Source organism: Rhipicephalus sanguineus, chromosome 3, assembly GCF_013339695.2.
Source record: "Rhipicephalus sanguineus isolate Rsan-2018 chromosome 3, BIME_Rsan_1.4, whole genome shotgun sequence".
NCBI lineage: Eukaryota > Metazoa > Arthropoda > Arachnida > Ixodida > Ixodidae > Rhipicephalus > Rhipicephalus sanguineus.
In genome coordinates this window covers 190,732,851-190,758,436 of record NC_051178.1, presented here as the reverse complement: position 1 = coordinate 190,758,436, position 25,586 = coordinate 190,732,851, and the positions used below count along the sequence as shown (strand labels likewise).

The following is a 25,586-nucleotide window of genomic DNA, read 5'->3' as shown; positions in this document are numbered from 1 at the left end:
CGACGGCGCTCCTCGGTAGGAAGACATGAAAGGGAAACGTGTCATCCTTTCTAGGTGACTTGGCGACCATTAAAGGGACACTAAAGAGCAAAACGATTTTTCTCGCATTAGTAAAGTAATCTTCCACGATACCAAAAACACCACGCTTGCTGAGAGAAGACGCTTAATAAGCGAGAAAACGCGCAAAAAGAAAATACAGGTGGCGACGCCACCTTGGAATTCTCGCACCATTTGCCGTGACGTCACATATTTTTGACGGCGCCTGCTTGGGCCTACGTAGTTCCTAATCGGTTAAATCGAAGTACATTGTCCTCTGAGGGGACCAGAGACTTGACATAATGAGTTTGTGGAAATTTCGTCGGGCCAGTCGCGCCAAAATACGTTAAATACTCTTTGAAATCTTTTACGTCACAAATTACAAAGTTCGGCGCGAAATTTAAAAATCAAACTTTGAACTTGGTTTTTTCCTCCAATAATAACCTATGGTGGTGAAATAAACTACACAAGAGTTCGAGTTCTCCGAGCACACTTTATCAATCTAAACCAATTCATTGTTTCTCTTTAGTGTCCCTTTAAATGCGCCCACGACCGCAAACGACATCGTGGGAATCTCCCAGAAGCCCGGCGACGGCCCCTCTGAACACATGTTCGACAGTCGAACGCTACGTGCATTTTTAAAAAAAACACTGTTGCTGCCACTACTTCTCTTTGCCTTGGGCACCAAACAGCAAACGCAATAGCTTACAGCTCAGGATTGTTCAACAAGAAGTGCTGCCGCTTCTCTTTGAATACGGTCCCCAACGTAACAGAGCCTACTCCGCGTCATCTGCTTCACATGCCAGTGCTGTCTCTGCTGCCCCTTGCGGCGCTGTTCACGAGGGGCGTTGCTGGCACCTTACGATGGCCGCCCGGTGCCTATAGGAAAAGAACAAAATGAGTATTAGGCCACTTGGGTTCCATTAGTTCATCGTGCATCGGAGCACTGTGCTGCAATGATTTGCATTTCATGGATTTCAAATTTTCAATTGCAAGTGAATCTTGCAATTACAAAATTCCCCCCTTTTTTTTCCAGAAAGGCCGAGGTTGTCAGATCAAGAACACTGTGTGTCAAAAATCTACCTGTGGAGATAACTGAGGTGAGGAATTGTGCAGAAAAAGGGGCTTTCTCTGCTTAGCGCACCAGTTCATGTGCTCACGATGTGGACGAGGCAATGGGCATGGTGTGTGCTGGTGATTGTAAAGTGACTAAAACCTTCATGTAACGCAGCCGTAGAAGTCTCCTGCTACCCAAAAGGACCAAATTACTCGTGTGAAAGCAGGTGCCTAGTGGCCTGAAAGAAAAGAAAAAACCAGTAATTCTCTTGAAAATATTGAAAATATTGTAGCGGGGTTGCAGCTATGACTATGGTGAGATGTGAGAAGACGAGGCAGACGACGTGTCGGTGTTCTGAAAATAACAACCGCCATCTTGACTGCTGGACTATTCCATACTGTAAATAAGTTATAAATATATTCGCAACAATATTAAGAGCCGATGTGAACAGCATAGATTTGAGTAGAAGTGTAAAACTGCATTAGGAAATATGTGCGACCTTGTGAAACAGATGCCGTATAAAGTTCTCTTCAGCCAGAAAGGCTTCTGAAGGTTTTGCAGATTTGCATCTCCACCACAAGCATAGGGGAGGGTCTGAAAGTTCTGGCCATGTTTGCATAGCTTTTGAACGGAGGGAAGAGTTCGCCACTTTTTGGGCATAAACTTTTCAGTTTTGCGAAGTCTTCTCAATTTTTCATAAAGTTAGTGGTTGCAGGCTCGTACTACATTTTAGAAATGTCGCGCAAAACTTACGAAAAAAGTTTTTGCTGACAAATTAAATTATTGTGTATGTGCCCATAAGAAAGTGTATAACTTCTGCAAAACTAATTGAAAAAAAAAAAAAAAAAAGAACTTCCTACGCTATCGTAGTTCATGGCTTGGAAGGTACTAATATATAACAAGTGGTTTGAGGAAACCTGGAAAAGTATGGGAAATTCAGAAAGCGTTATTTATTAAACATCCCTATGCGACATGCAAGTTGTGATGAAGAAAGGGATGTATTGCCTGTGGGACTTGAGCATTCAAATGGTCCTTGAGACTGAAGTGCATTGCTAATCAATATCTGGCCATTCAGGACCTCTGCTGGGGTTGAGAATCTGGGCTTGATTCCTAGCCACGGCAGCTGCATATTGATGAGGGTAAAGAAAGGCAAGAATGCCCATGTACTCAAATTTAGTTGTCCGCCCTTCCTTTCGAGGGAGCCACACTTCGAGAGGGATTGTCGCGTGCATGAATGTTACACATAGGTGCTCTTGCGTAGGATATGCATTAACAGGCACTCCTTGTAATGTAAGGGACCACAACGTGCAACATTAATACTTGGTCCAATGCGGAGTGCACACTGCTGTCACTGGAAATGTGTTGTGAATCGTAATGGCCAGAGGAGGAAAAAAAAAAAATTAAAGGAGAAAGGTCTCGTCATGTTATCATGACGTGCTCCTTCACTTCCGGCACCGTGGAAGACACATCAGCTGTGCCACTTGCGGATGCTAGCTGAGCCAGACGAAGAGGGTGTTATATTTGGGAGTGAATGCTTCTCCTGGAGGCATGGTAACAAAACAATTCAATGTCTTCTAACTTGTCGATTAATGAACTCCTTTGAAAAATTATCTCAATCAAATCCTCCCTAGACCTGTGGCACCTTGCAACTTCCAGTGTATAACTGAAATTTGTAATTGGACCCTGCGGAAATGGCCCTTCAAAACAAGGGCAAAGACGTGTTCTTAGCTCTGTGCAAGTGTATTTTGTGTTGACATGCAGGAAACAATCTTATTTCAGACTGGCCTTAGGAATTTGTTTTCTGGCTGTGGAAAAGTGCTCGGCGCCCAGAGGCTCCAGCCAAGGCCGGAGTACCCAGACAAGACAGTCGGGTAAGAATTGGCCTGCTTCTGTTGTTTGCAGACAGCCTTCATCCCTGTGGTAATCTCTCTTGTGCTCCTAGAGTTGCTCCTTGTGTGAAAAACCCAACCACTTGACCGATTTGAATAACTTTTGTTGCACACGGGAGGGGGAGAAAAGTTGAATTCTAGCAACCTTAGGAAGCAGCATTTTGATTTAGGACGTATAATTGTTTCCAGAAATTGCTGGAAAATTGCTAAGCTACAGAATAATCAAAGCAAGTAATTTATACATTCGTAACTGCACCGAAAAATGAAACAGTCGCTGACCATTTATTCGGACTCTGCGGGAACTGCCGAAAAGTCAGAGTAATCGAGAGTCCGAAAAAGGATTCACCAGAAAAAAAAAAGCATCTTTATTAGCCCAGTGGCTGGAAAAACTTTTCAGTGCACGTCTGCACATAAGCACGCTCGCAGACGACCAAGTCGACCAGTATTTCAACCAGTGTTTGACCATCACTGTAGGTTGTCAATAGGGCTGTTACAGCCTGTGCTGAATCCGCATTTGATAAGTGGTGTGGGTGTCACTTCATCGGAGTCACTGTCCACCTGCGCTGGTTCGAGAACTTGACAGATGATCTTATCATAATCCAGCTCGGTGAAAACTTCCGAGGAACATCAGATTGAGGTCAGCCGCCTTTGACCTGGCGAATAATTGTGCCTTTTTTTCGCCATTTTCAGTGTCTTGTAGTTGCCGCATTTCTTCATTAGTACCGACGGCGCAGATAGAACGAGGTGGCGTTGGAGCCATTTCACCAGGTCAGGCCTCGCACGTCAAGCAACAAATAAGAGAGCGAGACACAAAGCGCGAGGCGCAGATCAATCCTAGCCGCAGAAACAACTGACAACGCAAACCCTCAAACGCCAAAACGGAATGACGTCAGGCTAGTTCGTGCTGCAGTGCTCGTGGTCGGCTTGGTCTCTTCTTCAGGGGTGACTGTGCTGGTCAGGGAGGCTTCGTCGCAGCTTGTTTTTGTCTCCGCCTTTCTCTTTCCCCCACGTTCCGGAGGCCGTGCACGTAGATCGGAGGCATTGTTCCGAGGGACCGGTTCACATTCGCAGGTGTGTTCTGGATGTGCCACGACTCGAGTAAGAGCCTCCTTCCCAGATTCCTTTCCGTTTCTATGATGGAAGCGCCCTCGAAGTCAATTTTGTGGTCCTGCTTCTCGCAATGCTCTGCAAGGGCACTGCGTTGTATTTCCATCTTTCTGGCGTCGTTTTTGTGTTGGCGCATTCTTTCCGGGAAGCACCTACTCTCGCCTATGTAGCTCGCTGGACAGTCGGCACATGACACTTTGTAGACTACGCCCTGGTGTTGCTCCCGGGATGGTCGATCTTTCGGCCGCGGCAAGAATTTGTGGCTGGAGGTATTTCAACTTCTTAATTCTTCCACCCAGCCAGACAGACTTCTGTCGAAATGTTTACATTTAAGTGCTCGTGGTGTAGTTCTCTCTTTGTCCGTGTTGTAAGCGTGTTTATTTTCAAACGTCACACCGAGCTGACTCCAGGTGTGGCTTGGCTTGCGGTTCGGCCGTGGTAGCCATTCAATGGATCCTCTGCTGGCTAAAGCCAAAAGGCGATCATTGTCATAGCCTTCTAGACCGGCAGTTGTAATTTATGCGTGGATTTTTACACTTGCACGATCTCCAGCCATAGGCTTCCCAAGCAACGCTTAGCGGCGCTGCTGCTCTTGACAGGCAGCGCCATCTCTGGCAGAAAAAGAGAAACTGGGGTGTTAGCAGCGAGCGTTTTCCCTTCTCTCCTCGCGTTGCCGCTCGCTTCTGTGCACGTGCAGAGCTCTCGCGGCGCTGCGCCATGCTCCCGACCGGGCTGCAGAAATTAGGCGCCTTTTCCTCTCCAAAACCACTACCACCACCACGTGCAGAGCTCTCGCGGCGCCTCACAATGTACCGCCAGCAGTGCGGGTTCAAAAAGATCTCACAGCTGGATAGGCACTTCCGAAAAGCGAACTTGATAAAAGGAGAAAGGCTCGTCAATCGCGTTAACGGTGAAGAGCAGACGATCGATGACAGCGACGCCCGACTCAAAGCGAAATGCATTTCCCAAGTCGCGATTACACCGTGTAGGACTTATACCTCGAGGTAAGTCTCATTCTGTCATGTTAAAGATGAATAATGGTCATCATGCACTCCGAAACGAAGCCGTACACGCTATGGATGTTCTGCAGTGTGGACTACGAATCATATGATTGTTGTTTTGATATGGCATGCTTAACAGTAGCAGCCGTGTACTTTCGTGAACAAACATTTGCGGCGTGCGAAAAAAAGAAATTACACGGCCGTGGCCCTGTTTCCTGAGAAGGTTAGAGAGTCAAGTCCTCCGTGCCGTTGGAGAATCACCCGCCGATTAAGACGCGAGGCAGCTAGCTGAGCTTTAACCACTGTGAAGCAAGATGGACTGCTCGCCTCGTTTTTTCGGCTCTCGCGTCATGCTTGCAGTCTCGTTTTATGATATCGACTTGACAGGTGTATAAAACTTGCTGCGTGAACGCGGCTAGAAAATCGCACAAAGTCAGAAGGTGGTCACTTCAAGGCTGCATTTGCAAAGCATGTATTAAGTGCCAGTTATATTTTGCGGCTTAAATATATATCACCCTAATAAAGTGACAAAAACAAAGCAAACCTGCAGAACGATTTCAAAGCATGCTGAAAATGCACGGACTTCCGTTCCCGCATGATAAAGCAGCCTTATAGACGCATGAATTGCAGGCGCTGAACTTCTGACAATGTGCCGAGTTCAGTTGAATTCAACTAACCGCGCAACGCTAACGGTATAGCGCGAGTGTGAACGATCAACAACGACGGGTAGGTCTCACGAGCACGGGGAATCAAAACACAAAGTTGCTTCACCTACAACCGTAACTGGACTTTCACAATGCGAGAAGACGGCGAGTAATCATTACTGTAGTCGCTGCATGCATGCGCCACGCTACTTACCGATTCAGGTAGTCGAAACGAACGCGATGAACACAGACAGCCAAATTGAAGTCGAGACAGCGCTGTCAGCTATCCACGCTTGCCGCCTTTATTTCTCGTGCGACACGCCCGGGAACCGATACAGTTTAACACGTGAATCGTGTGCCTTGGTGTTGGGCTGCACTGTTGTGGGCAGCCCATGACACAGGAATACTTCCGACCTGATGTCCACTTCCGTGGGGTCGCTTCTGCCATCGCGGAAATGCGCAGCTTCGCACAGCAAGCCCCTCGGTTCAACGTGCACCGACAGAGAACACGTGCGCTACCGCTACCGTGAAAGGGGCTGAGTCGGCCGCGCAAGGTTCAGAGGTTTCCGACAGAGCCGCAGCGCGGCTGGCGCGGCGCTATCGTCGCGCCGCAAACTTGAGCTTGGGTTCCCTATAGCCAGTGCAACCTTTCGGTGCTGGCAACCTAGTGAAAATATTGTAAACATTGCAGACAGCTTGTCGTCGTGTTTGCCGTCACACTCGATCAGCCAGCTGGAGTCTGAAAAATCGAACAGCGTACTGTGGGGCGTCCGAATTTTTGGTCGTAAGTTCAATGGACGAGAAAACCTTGGCCAGGGGGCACTGCTGCGCCTTTCTGAAAAGCGCCCCCTTTTTCGGAAATCTCGTTATGCAGTCGCGCAAGGCGCTCCGCCGGCGGTTTGTTTACATTGCGGCTGCGTGCATTCTGTCTTGCTACATGCGCACGCGTGCTTTCTCTCCTCCCGCTCTCGTTTTCTGCTCGCGCTACGCGTGCGCTCTTCAAGGCCCTCGTGCGCGTGCTAACCTCATGCTGCGTTTGCTCTGGTGTTATTCGCCGCGAGATCGGGCTACAGGTGGCAGCACCGTCGTCGCGCTAGTGTGGATAGGCGGCTGTCGGCGCGTATACGAACGTGCACAACAGCGCTTCGTTGTGAGCGATGTGACCCGATTTCCGGCAAACAAAATGCGTTGACTGCAGCTTTCTGGTAATATGTGCGCTCTTCATTCCCGAATTAATGCACGAAGCGTGGGGAACATTACTTACTTGTGAGAGAAGCGCATTCTGCCAACGAACTGGGTTGATCGCCTTCGGCAACAGTCGGTGTTTTCGCAGTGGATGAAGTTTCTTGTTTTATGTGTACATGTTCAGCTTGTGTTCCACCTACACGCGCTGCTATAGTGCGACTGAATTAAGTATTTAATTCATGTTCATCTGGATACCCCCAACAAAAAGAAAGCCCGTATTCCTGCACGATGAGTTCAAACAGCACTTTCTGCACTGCGTGCTCAAATATTCATCTGCATTTCATATTCAGTTCTCCAATGTAGGACAGTTGACAGGTTTACTGAGGAAAGCTATGTGGCTGCTAGCGCTTTAGCACTACGGAGACGTTTAACACGCACACGCTTGTTTTTATTCCAGTAACAGTACACAAAGGTAACTGTACAGCTTGGAACATTCTTCGATTGATTACTTTCACGACAGTAATGGAACAAAGGCCCGGTTATTTAACGGGATCAAAGTACGTTTTTTCAGCCGAATAATGTCTGCTGCCTTCCGTCAATCTATAACAATGCAACACAAATGCTCAAGATAATGTAATGAAAAAAAAAATGTGGCTTCGCGTGAAATTACTACGACATAAAAGTAAAGTACGCCGTTTGGATTAATTTTGACCATCAGAGCTCTCTAACGCGTACCTTAATCTAAGTACACGAGTGTTTTTGTATAAATTTAGCCACAAGTTAAAATTGTGCAAGGCAACTCAGTTTCGCGATTTCCATCTCATTCCATTTTCTATTCTCCTTAGGGGACAATTTAAGTACCGAAGTGTCAGACATGACTTCATAGAAATATTTCTGTGTAGTGGGACCAGGACCATACACAACTAAAGCTCATCGCGTAACCTATAAACGACAGTCCCGAAGTTATAGACCAAACAACAATGCGCAAGTGCATCAGAGCCTCTTTTTTTTTACCACCGAGCCGCTGAAAGGCTATATTCACATGAGATTTAATACTTCTCATTTTTAGGACAACGCCAAGGGCACTTTGCAATGCGCTTGAACCACAGAGCGGCACCTACACTGATATGACTCATGAACGGAGGGTACGACGACCACACACAGCACTCTCGACATGTGCACTCACTGATCTTATTACAGTACATATACGGCTGGTCAAGGCCAAATGCTTCTTTACATCGTGTTAGGCATACGTATGAGCGGTTAAAGTTGCACTAACGCAACGGAACAAACCACCTTTTGAGGACCTGCATGACGTACGCACAAATGGAAACACAACGTGGGGCTAGCAGACGACGCATGGAGCAATCCACACTAGGCGCGGTTCAGCCAGAAGCCGCCAGGTGGCGGCTTCTGGCTGAAAAATTGTGGACGTGCATATCAGTACACTATTTGCCCTCGGAAAGTATATTTATGAAAAAAAAATCTTTTTGTCTATTACAGTGATTTAAATTTTGCCTTAGTGGGTGAAACCTACCGTATATTGCCGATTATAAGTCGACCCCCAAACTTGCAACCCCTTCTAGGGGAAAAAAAAGTCGACTCCGAACACAGCTTCATGCTGCGGCCATAGCTCACCAATAAGTTTTTCAGAAGAAGGAGTGATGCAAAGAAACATTTATTTGCCCGTGAAACACTGCTTATGACTCGTCGTCGCTTGAGAGAAGGACGCAGTCACGGTCATTGCCATCGTGTGAGCCACTGCTGCTGCTCGCCATTGGAACGGGTGCCAGTGGTACTGAGATGCTGCACGTGGAAAACGCCGCGCGGACCATGTCGGTTGGCAGTCCATACCAGGCATCGTTGACCCGAAAGGAACGGCGTGTAGCAGAGCACGCGAAGATCTTGGTCCTTTGTTTTCTCCATTCCCTCACGCATTTTTCCGACACATCAAACTTGCGCCCTGCTTCAACAATGCTTTCCGACTCTGCGTAGAGGATCGCTTGCCTCTTGAAAGCAGCGCTATACTGTTGCCGGCGTAGCGGTGTCATCTTGGCGTCTGTTTGGCAGCGTTGCAAATCGCGCACACCACTGCTCGCAAGCAAAGCGAAATGCAGAAATGGCGAACAGGCGTGAGTGCAAAAAGACACGAAGACGCTTGTGGGCGCATGTGACTGGTCATGTGGTTTAGTTCCCCGCGAAGTGTTGCCAGCCCACACGGCGCTGCCAGCTTTTCTCTGGAACGCCGATGGTTTGTCAACGAATCGTGTCTATTGCATGAAAACAAAACTACAGGGCGCATCACAAGATAAATTCCTCTTTATTCATAGAGCATCGTTCGCCCTCTATCAAAGGTTTGAAATGTTGCTTTCGAGACCGTGTTTCCCAAGCAGCTCGCATTTATGCCGCGCAGCGGTGATTTTTAAACGCGCTCCGTAATTTCGCCTCGCGTGGTTTCGCTATACTTTCGCGATCGTCGTGGCAGATCACAAAAATGTCCTGCTCCGGAAGCGGCGTGCGCGCGTTTGCAGATAGCTGTTGCCGCGACTCCGCTGCCTCTGCGGCTGATGTTATCGATGCGTCGAATAGCAGGAAATCCGAGGACGACGATATTTCGTCGGACCCCACAGATAAGTCGACTTTACGATTCCGCATATATTATAGGTCGACCCCCGAACTTTGGAAGGTCATTTTATGAAAAAAATGTCAATAATCGGCAATATACGGTAGGTTGCGAAAAAATACTCTAAAAAAATACAATACTTCACAGAACGCCTTAAATATCTGCTATTTGCTTGAAAAGTAATGGCACTATCTTATTATCACCCATTGACGACCACCTCTATGTCCTATGATGTGCTTTGTGCTGAAGCAATGCTGCAATTCTGCGCCCATTTTGATTATTTTTTCAAAATTCTACGAATATTACAGACACAATAGGACTATATTACATGGCTGGATAGTTGGCAGTAAGCGTGTCAAAAAAATGTATTGAAGTCGATGACAGAGTAGTTTCGAAGTGGAAGGGGCATAAACATTGAAAAATGCCTGAAATGCCCCATGTTCAGGCAAATGTAGAGTGGTGATGCGGTTCAAGTAAAAATGCACGCTTGGTCTCGTTTGGAAGAATAAACAAAGGAGATTTATTTGTGAAAGTTTAATTGGAGTGATTTTTGTTTTAGGCGAGAAACAAAAATTTATGTTGAGCGTTCGCGGCGTGCCTTATTGCAACTTATCATTCAATGCAACTCATTGCAGTCAAGAAGAAGAGAGGTCCTGAATAGCTTACTTCCTAGAATTACTAGATTTAATCTTTTATTTTATTGCGATCAATCCCATCAAAATCTGTGTAGTTCAGAAAAATTTCTCTGTTCTCCTGTGTATACACGGGAGCTTTCAAGCTAACATTTTTTTTTCAAAGGCACATTTTAGTAGTATTGTTTGAGTGAAATTGTTGCTGAGAAAAATGGTGTCAGAAGCTGCAGGTTCGGAAATGTTCCTTGCATTTTTTTAGGTTCGTGGATTTCCGATCAACAAGAGAAGCCCTTGCTGCCATTTCAAAGTTTCACGAGAAACCCCCGTTCCATTTGAAAGTGAATATTGCCAGTATGTCACTTTCGGACCGATTTAGGTTTGACAGTAGGAAGAAGGTAAGTGTTGTGAAGTTTTCTTTTTAATGGACTGAGCTTCTGGTGGCTTAATTAACTGTATAGTAAGCACGTAGTGTTGTGAGTGCAGTGATTGTACTCTTGGGTTTTGGATGGGCGTTTAATTCACAGGGAAGGCAAGTTGCTGGGGCCAACGCTAATTTCTTATGGGTGGCTCGAGCTCTTCCTGGATCCATTATCAGTGGGTTGGGGGGGTCATCGTTCATTATTCACTCTCTGGTCTCGTGGTGCCAAAATGTGGTAGCCACGAATTGAGGCAACAGTAACTGTAGTGTAACTATGGTCATGTAATGTCTACACTGTGTTAAAGATGTGTGAAAAAACTTGTGTTCATTGCATCCATGCAGGAAGAGCTGGATGATGTACGTCGGAGGATTGAGGAAAGGTACGGCGTGCCTTCGTTCAACAGTCCTCCACCAGGTGCTGGAAGAGGTGAGGGGAAACCACACTGTCGTGGATTTATGCTTTGGCTTATGCAGTTTTGTGCACATGTGTCTTCAGGAGCTTGGCTGTGCAAGTTAAAAAATTATTGCAAGAATTAAGTATTTACTCATTGCTTTCACTTTTGCATTTATGGCATTGCTGCTGGTCTTTGCTTGCTCCTTTCATTGCATTTCCTTTTCCAGGCAGAGGGCTTGTGTCTTCGCCGTTTCCACCTGAAGATGTAAGTTACCTACCTTAGTGGTTTTCTAGTGGAAAGCCATCAATTATGTACTGTTGATTACTTATGTGCCGAAAAGAAAGCAACTTAATCTCTGGAGTCTGTTTATTTAAAAGTTTCGTTTTTCAGATTAATAACTGTATACTCTATCTAGTAGTATATAGCTGGCAGATCTTTTCCTGGTCTGTTCTAGTGGGCTGTGAAGGTTTAATGCAGTAAAGTACAATACGTTTTAAAGGTCACCATAGTTTACACATTCTCAAATTTAAAAAGAGAGACGTGGGTAATATGCAACCTTGCCCTTGAGGTGTGGCATCCCAACAGCAGGGATAGGGGATATTCAAAATGTACAGCGCCATCTGTCGACAATCCCATAAGCTCAATCCGCCATGTTTTGTTGGGCGCAAAATCGAAACCAGTTGCATATCGCAGCCTTTCAGTTGTTAGCTACTGGTTTTTTATCTTCGTTCTGCGATGACTTCCCAATGCTTCATGCATTGTTCAGGCAACGAGGGAGCCCTGGCAATGCCGGGAGCAAAGTAACACTATTTTTAATCGCATTTATCAGTTACCTGAACGAAGAAACAAATGTACCGACGCGAACTTGTTTCGTCAACAAGGTCGGCACTGTGCTTTGGTTCGGAAATTATCGACGCCTGCAAAGCGCTCTTCAACGTCAGTTCTTATTTCTCCGTGCAATTTAGTTCCGCGCCTGCAATATAAGGTAGACTTGCAGAACAATATCACGATATATGCATTGTAAAACCGACGGCCGACGTCGCACACGCGCGAGAGAGCATGATTGATCAACATTAGTTTGTCGGTGTTGAAGATCGACGAAAGCAAGGATTTACGTACGTAAACGTGTGTAAGCAGAGCCACAGACGCTGCTGCGCGCGTTCGCGGAAAATCAGTGCCGCCACACAAGACTAGATCGGCGCAACGTACCGTATTTACTCGAATGTAAGGCGACCACGATTGTAACACGAGGGGCGACTTTTCAGTGCCGAAAAAAAAAAAAAAGAACACGAATGTAACGCGAGTAAAGCGGGGGGGGGGGGGGGGGGGGGGGAGTACCTTTATTTGCTACACATGGTAGTGGCAAAGACATCCCAGTTTCTAAATATAAAGTGAATTTTGTTCATTCGTCGCTTTCATCGCCATCATCGCCGGTGGTCGAGCCCTCTTTGTCACTTTCTTCCTCCCAGATGAGGTCATCCTCCGTGCCATCCATATAGTTCTATATACAGCACTTTTTAAACGCGCGAACTATCATGTCGGCTTTCCACTGAATCAGCTCAACGTTGCCCCCCAATAGGCGATTTCGCTGCTCAATCACAAACTCCGCCACTTTTTTTTCGAGTTCTGTGTGACGGCCACAACGAGGTCCATGGAAGCCTTTTCGGCCGGGCTCACTCTTGAAGAGCGCTTCACGCTGGAGCCTCCACCCACGGATAGTAGATTCCACCACATCTAGCCGTCGAGCCGCGGCTGAGTTCCCGATTTCCTCAGCCATCAGTATTGCACCTCTCTTAAAGCGGGCATTGTACTGAACTCGTCGCGCTGCCATTTGCTCGAGCCGAAGTCGCGGAAGCACAAAGGAAATGAACCGCCCGGCAGCGCCCGCAAAACACGTCGCGAACAATAGGATTGGATTGGATTGGATTCGATGTTGCCAGCACAAGGTTGAAAGATCGCTAGGTTTGTCGTAGCCATTTTAAGGAACCAGTGGGGCGGCACCGCCAAGGCACGATTTGAGGTGCTTCGATTATAACGCGGACCCCCAAATCACTTCAGAGAGATTTTGAAAAAAACTCTCGTTACATTCGAGTAAATACGGTAGATCCCGACAGGCATCTCATTGCAAGCTTCGCAAGGCAGCGTGCACCGAAGTAGATAGTCCGCATGCCGCGTCTGCCCTTCACTTTACACCTCCTTATACCTCCCCTTTTATTTTTATTTTGCTTTCGTAGTACAGCGTGCGCTGCGAACACTGAGCCAAGAGTTACGGAGCCGTACAGTAGGTGGAGCTGTTTGTCCGATAGATCACCACACTCATCTTTCCGCTGATCGGGGGCCCAAGCTGCCGTGGGATGGGAAAGCAAAGAGCATAATATTTTACAAAGATATGTGTATGAGCGCACACGTAAAGCGTTCAAGAAAACCAGAACAACAATACTAAATCGGCGCCATAGATTACGACCACAAAATATTATAAACAACCAGTGCGCACGTAAACGAGCATTACTCGGGCCGCTCTCTTTGTATACAGTTGAAACGCGGATGAGTATTTTTGTTTGGTTTGCGGTGCACTGCTCATGCATATTTCTATGTAGTGTTTATTTCGAAAAAACTAGAACACACACTACTGCGGAGGGTGTAGAGATACTTGCGGCTAAAATGAGCCGAGGAAAGCAGCACAGCGCTGCTCAGGTCGCGCAGAGACAACGCGGTGTCAACATCTGACGTGTGCTTATGATGCGTGTACATAATCACCGTGGGAAATATGATGGAGATGTATTGCAGTGCAAGGTTATCTTAGGAGCTTGACAGTCACATTTCCTCTGCAACGAACACTTATCTTGGACGCCTAGAAGCGCACGCCACTACAGAACGGCAGTTCGGCTTTGCGAAGCAGTGCGCCTCTTGCAGCTGCCGTCCGGATGAGTTTTTATGCGCGCAGAACTCCGATATTGTGTTCTCGTCGATTTGTGGCAGCACAATGAGATCCTCTGACCATTCGGCTCTGGGTGTCCAGGAAAACGGCCGCATTTCTTTTGCTTGAAAGCTCCGCCAACATCTGCTGCTCAACCTCTCCGTGGCTTTTCCTTATGGAGCCGCTAGCAGACGATTCCGCGACGCCGCCCAACAAAAAATGGCAGAAGCGCCCAGTGTCGCCGGAGCACCAAGTATTATGAATATCCCCTATTCCACCTAAAAAAGTTGTTGCATGATGATGTGAAACGAGCTGCTGTGAAAGAATCTTCTCAGAATGGTTGTGCGCAAGTAAACAAGTTTATTTGTGTGTTTCAAATACTTGCAAAACTTCGACTACTAAAGTTCGAGCCAAAGTGAATGTCAAATATACGAAAGAAAAATTTTATGTTTGCCCAAGCCTAGAAACATTGCTTGGAGTTGACATATTCATTCACTCCTAAAATTGAATACATATAGTACGGATTTACAAATTGCGTACATGTTACAATTGTACATGAATGCCAGCCACATCTGCGATATGCACAGCCATGAAGCTTTGGAGCCATCATTTTCTATTGTCGTTATAACATGGCGACAGGATATGCTATGTGGTTTTGGGAAAAAAAGACTCGGAGGGTGCTTAAAGGGATAATTTTGATGCTTAGCCATCAGGCATATATTGCAAAGCTATAGTACATAGTAACGAAATTAAAGGTTTAAAAAGAATGTAAAGGATGCATGAAAGCTCTGCTATTCAAACATTCTGTTCGTTGTCTCTGCTTGGCGGCTCCTCACCTGCCATGAATCGTGCTGGCAGCAAAGACGCCTGGCCTTGAGGCATTTTTTTTTCCGTTCTGCTTTTGTTGTTCCGCACGAGGTTGGATGTTTTCTGCGGAAAGCATGCTCCACGATTGAGCTTTGTGCACTGAGGAGTGTGGATGCGTTTTCACCAGCATGGTTCTGGACAAATGTCTGGGATATACTTCTTTTGAGCTGTGAATTGCTGTAGAAACTGCAAAAACAAGCTTAATATGTTTCTGCAAGGATGGCACATTTTTCTGCCTTGGTAGCTCAATGTGCTTTCCTTTTTATCTGCTTTTTCTTCCTTGGCAGTTGAGAAATATTCACGTGGAAGTGGGTCCCAGGCCGGGCGAGCGGCGTGTCTACAGCAGCAGTAGCAGCAGTAGTGGATGCAGCAGCCAAAGCAGCAGCTCCTCTGATGAATCCTTCAAGTCCTGCCGATCGCACCCGGGTGGTGACAGTGATATTTTTGAGGAAGATTTGCAGATCGTCATCACGGGGAACAGTAGTGGAGAACAGACACGCACAGTGGTCGTCCGTGACCTTTCCGCACTACCTGACCAGAAGTGTGTCTACTGTGGCGAATACTGTGAGCACTGATCTTTCATTGCTTTTCTACTTGCCATGGGGACAGTTTGCGTGTTTTTCCTGATGTACAGAGTTTGGAAAGTGACACCCTGTGAAAGGCATAAAAATTTACTCTGTTTCACTTTCTAGGCACACAGTACTTAACTTGGCATAATAGTACTGAGTGATTGCAAAAACACACACAACTTGAAAGTAATGAGCAGGGTAGACAGATAGTGCATGGCCATCGTAGCAGGGGGATAAGAGTATATTGTCATGTTGTGGTGACGGGGAAGAATAAAGCAACCCAATCCTTAGTAAAAGATGCAACTCTTTTCAAGGCTCCACACCTCAAGCATCTGTACATGTGCGAGCCACTGCCGGCACCTGACTTAGTGCTCGCCACATCATGATGCAATGAGCTCAGTTTTCCCCAAAGTAGGAAACAACCTGTACACCACTATTCATTTCGCTCATGAAATCTGATTGCATACAGATACTTTCACTGCACATAAAGTGTCAACATTCGAGAAAGTTCACATATTGGAAGACACCATCTTGCACTAATCGATAACTTTGTAACATGTGTTAGCTCATGAAAAATGGTCACCAAGCAACATACATGAGTCAATAACAAGTTACAGGATAAATAAGTAAAACGGGAAAAGTGCAGCACTATTCCATAGTAGCTGTCTATAATGCTAATGAACCACTGTTGCCTTGCAGTTCACTTACGCAGTAGTGAGGAGGATCCTTGGAAGTTTTTTGCAATTGAGCTTTCATAGTCTGTTAGCACGGAAGGCAGGTGCAATAACTGTAGTGCTTTAGCGAGCATATCCACACAGCAGAGCTTTTCTTTCATCTGAAATTGTGGTAGAGCCAGCGCTTTTAAAAATTTTTCGTGGTAGAGATTGTGGTTATATTTATTTTAGTAGAGCATCTTGGTTTGGCGGGGTGGTTGATTGGGCTAGTTGGTAGTTCGTGATCCTAGGTTTACAGCACAGACAAAAACGGGGATGACAATGTCTTTATCATTGTCCTTGTTCTTGTCTGCACTGTAACCCTAAGATCTTGTTTGTGCTTGTTCATTTGGTCTTGGAGAATGAATCAAAATGGAGCAGTAGTTTAAAGCATCAGTGGTGAATTGGTTGCATCTTTCTTCCAGCCGAATTCTTGTGTCATGTTTGCAAGGCATACTACTGCTCACCAGACTGTCAGTTGAAGGACTGGCCTGCACACAAGGAGATATGCCAAAAGAAAGGGTATGTCAATCATTAAGTTTTCTTCATAGCTATGCAAATATGTGTGTGTGTGTTATCTTGACAATGTCTTGCTGTGCTTCATGTAGTATCTGGCAGCTGGTTGCCACTTCATTGTGATAGTGAACAAAAGGCATCCATCGAGTCCATGGCCAACTCAGTAGCATAGGGTTCACTGAGCAAGGCGTAGTGGACATTTAGATACCTGTTAGGCTTACCTTATGACTAAATACTAAGTGAGGTCTCTCCGAAGCATAGTTTAGTAGTTTTGTTTACCCCTTTACTATTAAAAGTATTATTACTTGTAAGTAGTATTACAAGAAACTGACGTTCTTGTCAAATCTTGTATAAGAGAACCTGCACAGCCCATCAGATTAGCATCATGTGACCTCATCCACACTATAGGAGCAGCGCACGTGTCTATTGAAGTGCAAACCCAGTGCTTACGCACTACAAACTTTTTTTTAAAATCTATTTTACAATCTTGTATAAGGTTAAACCACTTGTTTCACTTCATTCCGTTTGAGCATTTATGGGGCTAGAAAATCTTCACTTTGGCAGTTTGTTGCATTGACTAATAATTTATGGCCCAACTTGTGAAGTCTCTTTCTACTAGATCTATAGCTGTCATCTATAGTTTTCATTCAAGTGAACCTGAAGCAGGGGCATGATGAAGTACCTTAGTTTTTAATGCCATTATTATTGTTATTAACTATAATTGTTAGGTGGAAGAGAGCTAGAGGGACGGAGTTATGCTCACTTAATTGTTGCGAGATTAACAATCGTGTGAGGTCTTGGCAGCTAATCACATGGTCTTTTTGTAAGAAATACGTTTGGAATTGTTCTTTCTGAATAAGCCAGCCCTTCTGCTGTAGCAGATGAACGTAGAGCATGTTTTTATTGTTTGCGTGTTCTTGTGTAAGAGCTCTTTGCTGAGCTGCTGCCTTTGTGTTCATTGCAGTTTGCTGCCTACTCCTCACTCAAAACCACCCGAGAAGGATAAGGGTGCATCATCTCCAAAACGAGGTGTTCAGAGAAACACTGACACTCTAGCAAAGGAGAGAGTCTCATCACCACAACAGCAAGGTGGTCAGAAGGGCAATGTATGTAGTTTTGTGTAAACAGTCTACTGAAACTCTTTATTTATATACCTAGTAATTTTTTGCGGTACAACTGGATGCTCGATTATTTGGACTGCGTTATGGCACCACCACCGGCCGCATATTTAAGACTTGCTGATATTGAAAGTTTTGGTGGTGCTTGTCGCATAGTCTGGATCACTGGTTGTTAAATCGGTTGTTGCAAACTCAAATGCACAGACATGTCATGTGCTTCTGGGAATTCAAAAGAAGGTTCACCAGAAAACTGTGGGACATCTTGGGGCACTCCAGTAGCCGAAGCAGTCTTGAGGATTGTGTATTTAAGCTGTAGATGGCAAATCAAGTCTTGGTTTCGCCTGGGCTTTAGCTTTGGGGAAATATGCCTCTGGTCTGATCGACTTGCAGTTATTGTTTGAGTCGCACATATAACTCTACTACTCCATACGAGTTCATTCATTGTAAGGTGCTGGGAAGATTTGTATGCTGGGGCTAATGCACAGCTGGTACTTACTGTCTTGTTTGTTCCACAGATGTGCTCTTGAAAGAACCTTTTAAGATCCTTCTAAGCATTTTTTGTGGACAAAAAAACTTGCTTTTATTTTCCTCTTCCATGCTAGGCATTTTCTAGTGGAGCAAAGGACAAGCCCTTTGGTAAAGTTGGACAGGCTGGTTTGCCCCGGAAGCCCCAAGAGAAACCAGCACCCCAGTCGCCAAATAGGCCTAAGACAAGCCCGCTGGGATCGCAGTCACCAGCGAGGTCTGCTGTGAAAGAGGTGCGCATCCCATTTGGATTCGAAGTGATCTTTAAAAATTGGGTGGCTACAGCTGCTAACGTTTGTGAGAGTTACTTATGACTCATCCCTTCAGTCTTTGCGGGTGCGAGTTTCGTTTTCAGGTGCACCGGCCATGTTTCACTGGGCATGCCCACCTGTGGTATGTCCGCTGCTGCAAGAATATCATTTAGTGCAGTTTATCGCTTTCAACTTTTCAGTGCTCTGCACTGCGCCCGCAGCAAGAATGTTTGCAACAAACGGTTTGACCTTCGCTCCGCCACTTACATGTGGTGAGGTCCCCCTTTCCACAACATCGCTGCAGACCGCGTACTCGACAGCCAGCTTCAAAGAGAGGCCGTAATTCTTTCACAGTTTTGTATTCTGACGCTACCACCACAAGTCATGCACTTCAATTTCATAGATGCCAGCAGTGCATTCAAACAATATGCAGGTTGTCAGGAATTCACGAGTGTAATCGTCGTTGCATGTCATGGAAAATCTTTGTTTGTGCAAACCTTGCCTCTTATATAGCTGACAGAGCTGCTGAAAATTCATATTCTGGCTCAAATATTAATTTACAATGCGTGAAATTTGACTATGTGGCATATTAATAAAGAACTTGGAAAATGGCATTAAAAAAAATTTTGCTCACAAACTTTTTTCTCAGAAACCCATGCCCCCCCTCCTCCACTGTATGCTCATTTTCTTACATTTTTGCAGCATCTGCAGGCGCGTTCTAAAGTTGACAATCTACTGAGCACAAGCCACCTTGACTCGCCAATAATACTGCCACTTGGAAAGGATGTTGAGGTAAGCCCATCTCATTGTCATATCTTGTCTGAGAAACCGACAGCATATGCTGAAGATCCAAATTCACTAAAGGACCTTACATGTGGGATCATGGCTATGTCAAGAGTGTGGCACAGCCATAGGTCTGTAAACTCACTCAGGCTCAGATCGGGCCGCGAGTCCAAATGAGTATTGGCGAGGTTGAATCCGAGTGAGTCCTGTTAAGGAAAATATTGGATAGTATGAGCACAAAATATGTTTGTTCAGTGAGTCTGAGTGAGCTCCACATTTTTTTGCCAACCTAGGGTCCTATATACTCACCTTCAGCATTACTATCAGCCTTATACAGTATAACGTCGTTACAACAGACCTTCATAGTGAAGAGGATTTTGGTCTGTTGTAAAGGGAGTATGTAAAATCCAAGTACTGTTACAACAGACTTTTATGTAAACACTGAATGGGTCTGTTATAACCGTAGAGAATTATGAGTCACATACATGGTCTTATTTTTAACGGGAGACCAAAAAAAAATGTGATTTTTGGAAAATCGCATTTTCAGTTTCTGTAGCCCATTTTCTATCTCATTCCAAAATATCTTAACTGAAAACTACGTAGAAGTGTTATAAAATTTTTTTCGCGTCTGCCGACTTGGCGAAAATTGCGGAAATAGCAAAAAGGAAACAGCGTTTTTCAAAATTATAGCTCGGCAACGGCACAACCGGGCGCCACCATTTTGTTCTCGTCGTAAAGAGCATTTCTCCTTGTTCAAGTTCTCCGTTTCAGCTAGCTCCACCATTCAGTAACAAGCGTACAAAAAGCACATGTTTGAAGTTCAATCCAAGGTCTCTGATTGGCTGCTTCTGCCGTGATGCTCGCTTCGGGATCGTCGTCTGCTGCTTGTGCGTCGCGAGGTCGTGGCTGTCGAAAATTGCGCTACTTAGTGACGCGTTCGCACTAGTTCTGTGTTGATGGGTCGACGATAATTTAGAACGCTTTAGTTTGGCAGCTGCAAGTGGAAGCTCAATCATCAAATTACGATAGCGCGCCGCACTCGTCGCGAACATCGCAGACGTGTGCTGACTCGTTGGACCCGCTGTTAGAGGTTCTTCTTATCAGCGCTTCGGAGCTTATGACGAAGACCACCGCGGGACAGCTCTTTGTACTCGCAATCGAGCATGACATATTTTGAAATATCGGGCACCGCGGCCACGCACATCGACAGAGTTTTCTACTCGATGTCATAACTAGGCCTAACTCCACTCACGATGCCAATGTACGAGACAAATCCGAACTTTGCGGGCAAGAACATCGCGCTAGCGGACAAGCGAAAGCGAAGAAGCCGCAATGTCCTTTGTCGCAAGCAACGAATCGCATCGCCCGCTGGCTCTTCATAACCGCGGATGGGCATTTTGCGCATCGTTAGTGGACCCCCCGGCCAAGCTCGCCGTGCAACGACTGCTTGGAGAAGCGGTGGCAGCGGCTAGCAATTTCGTGCGTCAGCGTCCCAAAACACAACACCAAGCACGCTGCGCGCCGATTTTTTGTCGCTACAGTTAGGCATAGCTGATCATTGACAGACCTGAGATCGGCGGCCTTCGTTCTTAAATCGGTACGTCGATATCCGCGGCGCGCTGTTCCCGTCCTGAAAGTATGCTAAGCGATGTTTGAAGTCGAAAATTATTGAATTTGGTATGTCCGTGGTAGAAAAGTCCGCTCTAAAGGAGTCCTGACCACCTTGCTGGCCTGACATTTTGGTCAATTATATCCGAATGTCCGTTGTACCAGAATCCGTTGTAAACGAAGCTCAATCAACGGAACCAATTCGGAGGTCGGCATAACGCCGCAAATTGGTATGTGATATCCGAATGTCTGTTGTAAACAGATCCGCTGTAACGAGGTTATACTGTATTGGCTCGGGTTTATACTCATGTCTGCTCACACATACTTCAATGCCATAGCATTCATACGCCACCTCAATATTTATTGATCAGAGGCGTGAGTTATGGGAGGAGGGGGGTGTTGACCTCCTCATGCAAGCTCTTTCATGGGAAGTGCTTGATCAAAATATCTTGTGTGAGTCGAGTCTTTCATAAAAATGTCCTTGCTGAAATGCAACCACTGATAACTCGTTATTTCAAGGTAAGAGATTAAAAGGTGCCGTGTAGAGCATCGATTATGTGACATATTGGCGTTAAAGAGCATTGACACCATGGTGTAAAAAGAAAATTTTATGCAAACTTATTCATGAGTCATGAAATTAAGCCGTGAGTCCGAGTCTGAGGGAGTCCGGCTGAGTAATACGTTGGTGAGCTTGAGTCCTGTTCATAAAAAGTTTACAGAGTCTGAATCCGAGTGAGCCCTAAGAGCAAAATAAATTCCTTGAGCGAGTCTGAGTGACCTCCAATTTTTTTGCCGACCTATGGGTACAGCACAGCAGAATCTCTAAGTGAAACCTGAAAGGACATGAAAAATATGTTCCAACAAGAGTTACATTTACTGAGAAAGCTGTGCTATAGGAGTGTAGCACCCAAACACAAAATTGACCATATGACAGGCAGTTGTTTCGTTATAAGTGATTTCACTTTACTGAGACTCTATTGTAGTTTACTTATGTTTTCGGTGATACTGGACAAGTTTGTCTTCCTTTTTACTGCACAGGTGGCCTTTTCTTACGGCACTAGCCTGTCGGAATTCTACCTCCAAAACGTCTCCGAGATGCAAGAATTGGTGCAGCTACAGGCCACTTTGCAGACGTCGTGCACAACCAGCAGAGGCCATATGCCGACCAAGGGAGAAAATTGCGCAGCACTGTTTGCTGACGATGGCCAATGGTATCGCGCTAGGGTCACCTCACTGGTAAGTTAGCGTATTTGCCTGTGTAATGACTGCACCCCTGAATTCTGTCACCGAAATATGATTTTTTTTTCTTTGAGATTTTTTTTTTTAACCTTGATGCGGGTTCCGGCAATCATTTCATATTGTCGCTTCTCGGTTTTGAAAAATTCATAAAATGTGGTACAAATTAACGAGCTTTTACTGTACTTCTATACTGTCAACATTTAAAAATGTAACATAGAATGTCAATTCTTTATAAAACTTTATTTACAGTTGTCATATTTGACAGCATTTATTTTCTAGTAAGAACGTTCAGTAATAAGAGAATGCTTGTTGGCAGAATGCTTGCAGGTTTTTCAGCTTTCATTGTGCAATGCTTCTGTTGCTTTACCCTGCTGGCATCAACACAGATGATTGCAGTGCTGGCTGATGATTCTTAGTGAAAGTTGTAATGATGAAAAATTCGTGTCAAAAATTGCTTATCAGTTTAAGAAAACTGTTCCCGATTCCCCTATCTGTTCTGAGGTCTGACAGTATCACAAAGTGACATGATTTTAAAAAATGCTGAACTTAATTTTTTGTTGTTAGGTGCACTTTGAGGACGTGTGCCTTGCAAAAAGGCTGCAACACTGTTAATCAGTGTGGACTCATTACACACACATTGGAAGCATTTTTAATTAGGCTTGTGCGAATAGTAAATTTTAGGTCCGAAGCAAATTCGAAGCGAATAATGATTTGGTCGAAGCGAATTTCGAAGCGAATTCGAATAGTTTATATCACATATTATAAAGAAAAATGAGCATATTTGTCATGACCCAACTAACCAGCGCAATATTTTTAAAGTTGAAACAAGGAATACGCATATGTCATTCTTTTTGGTTCAAAGGGAAGTGGAAGCAACTTTGAGTAGTTGCAGGATTTGACTTTCGGTAGAATGCAAGTGATAACCTGTAAAATATGTTACGTTTTAAAATTTACTATACTTAGAGCATATAAGCCGGTATAACAAGCTTTAAAAAATAACAAGCTGATAACAAGCTTTAAAAAAAAATGATGAATCGATGTGAGGGTAATACAGTGAAACCTCATTAATTCGAACTCTGTTATTTTGGAATCCCGCATAATTAGAAGGATTTCTTTGGCCCCGCATTTTGCAATGTAAATTTGAGTGGATAATTTGAAGCGGCGGTCAGTACCAGCCCGGTTAATTCGAAAACTTTGGGTGCCATGTGCCGATTCCCTGATCCCGATTTAGCCGCAAATCCGCAGAAATGATGGCCCTTAGGAGCCACAATGCGATGCAGTGTAGCGATACCGTAGTCCCTCAATACTTTTTTATGGTCACGAAACTTCGGGCCAAGTTTGGTATAGGGACATAGTCTCCCGCCAGGGGCGTTAGTGCAGACAAGGGGGCTTTCATCGCGGCCGCTTAAACGGCTTTTTGTTGCGTCAAGAGGTTTCCGTGGCGGCGACTCGCTCTGGTGGCTTCACGGACATATTTCCGTGGCTTTTTTATATACTGATCACCCATCGCGTATAGGCAGCGTACTCGTATCTGCGCGTAGCGGCCATAAATGTCTGTTCGGTTGCGGCAGTGTTCTATTCCTTTTGATCGCGGCGAAATCGGCGTGCAGCCACGCCCTGCACGCTGATTTAGCAAAGACTGCTCGGTCATGCCTTTTTGACGCTTTTTATTTTCCACGAGGCTGTAGCCGACGTCAGCGGAAGAACCGCGACCAACACAGCCGTACGTACGACGGGCGTGAATCCAGTCTCTTCACCAAAAAAAAACGTACTGACGCGCGCAACTTATGCGATGATACTTTCTCCCGGCGATTTATCCATGCTTTGAAAAAAGACTTCGCTTAAATTCCTCTGAATATACATGACCGAGTTAAACGTTACTGGTACATTTCCGTGCGCCACCGACGCTCGGCGTAGGAAATACCACGTTAGAGAAAAAACTTGTAGACGGCCGATGCGTTGCTAAGTTCTGTTTCGGGCAGACTGCACGTACAAAACTCTGAAGTGAATATCACAACAATATTGTAATAATACGAGCGAAAACTCTGATAACGCTCTTTTACCAGCCTTGGTGGCTAAGCAGCTAAGGTGTGCTGCTAAACATGCTTGTTGAAGCGCTCGCATTCCAGGGAGATTAGGCACAAAAACATGTGTACTTAGATTTACAGGCACATTGCAGAGCCACATGGCGTAGTTTCTTTTTTTTTTCTTTCTTGCAAAATGGCTAAGGACCCTTGCACTCTGCGAAGTGCCAAGCGATTGTATAATGTATTTTCCCAGCCATGCTCTACGGCAGCTTCTTTCACTTGGACGAAAATTGAACAAGGGTCTTGTGCAACTGTTTGATCTAGAGGAAATATTCAATCCTTTTAGCACCTTATTAAAAGGTGAAAGCCAGTGGGCTTCATCTATTATATATATTCATAACAAACAGTACATTGCTGGCTATAATCATTTTATTTTGAAAGCAGAAACTGAAGGCAAACAGTGAAGAACTTAGCAGCACAAACAACTGTTCCGAAGCGCTGCACACAGCCTCCTCTGTTTTGCAAGCTTTGTCCTCAGCCTTGTTTACCGTCGGCATACTTTCTGCAGAACAAGGGGAAAAACACAAAGGTTTACGAAATCCATCACGTTTGCTCAACTTGCGTTATAATCCGCGTACCGAAGAACACAGAAGAGCAAGCCGCGTAAAACTGCAATATTTACCATGATTTACTGCATCCAATTCGTCGGAGACGTCCACGCGGATCCTCTGCACAGCATTTTCCCCACAGGAATCCCCCGAAGACTCCCAACGACGCTTGACCGGCCGCCTGTGAGGCAACTGCCGAGGTGCCGGCTTCTTTTTGGTCAAGTAAGCCGGGAGACATTCAAATAATCGAGGTAAAGCGCCGGCCCTCAGCTTCACTCTTTCGCGCGGCAACCTCTTCTATAACGCATTCGTCTTCGCGAATAATGTCCTCGTTATAGAAATGTTTTTCGCATGCTCGAACGTTTGGTGAACTGAACGAGAATGCGCCCGTTTCTTTACGTGGTATCACCCGCCTCCACTGCTCGCGGCTTTCGGGGTCGCTGGGGAACACAAACGATACTTTTTCAGCGGTTCCTATAGCCGGAGCGACAGTGCGGCACACAGCATGTCTTTGTCATCGTTCGTGAAGCTGCCGCTAACTATTTGTCGCATACGAAAATGGTCACAGGCACACACAGCACCGCACACACGCGATAAAACGACGCAAACAAAGCGAACACAGCACGCCGTCGCCGCGCTGGCCTTGACGAGCGCCTTGTTCGCCGGAGCGACCGTGCGGCACGCAGGACGTCTTCTGCATCGTTCGTCACGTTGCCGCTAAGTATTCGTCACGTTTGAATACGATAAGACGCACAGAAAGCACCGCACACACGCGATACAGCACGACACACAAAAGCAAACACACCACGCCGTCGCCTCGCCGACTGCTTCGACGAGTGCCGCGGGTGCCCCCCTAAC

General features: G+C 45.6%; 1 protein-coding gene across 2 annotated transcripts in view; it reads left to right on the top strand.

The window, feature by feature from the left end:
• LOC119387902 (tudor domain-containing protein 1) overlaps positions 1-25,586 on the top strand; it is a 72,101-nt gene that overhangs the window by 9,406 nt on the left and 37,109 nt on the right. Inside the window, exons 3-13 of one of the 2 annotated variants that reach the window (XM_037655468.2) lie at positions 1,073-1,136; positions 2,873-2,964; positions 10,434-10,569; positions 10,935-11,019; positions 11,214-11,251; positions 15,059-15,335; positions 16,479-16,575; positions 17,534-17,675; positions 18,290-18,445; positions 19,166-19,255; positions 21,893-22,090. In XM_037655468.2, the coding sequence (XP_037511396.1) occupies positions 1,073-1,136; positions 2,873-2,964; positions 10,434-10,569; positions 10,935-11,019; positions 11,214-11,251; positions 15,059-15,335; positions 16,479-16,575; positions 17,534-17,675; positions 18,290-18,445; positions 19,166-19,255; positions 21,893-22,090 (1,375 nt within the window). The remainder of the gene's footprint in view (positions 1-1,072; positions 1,137-2,872; positions 2,965-10,433; positions 10,570-10,934; positions 11,020-11,213; positions 11,252-15,058; positions 15,336-16,478; positions 16,576-17,533; positions 17,676-18,289; positions 18,446-19,165; positions 19,256-21,892; positions 22,091-25,586) is intronic. The other variant, XM_049413732.1, reaches the window with a different exon arrangement.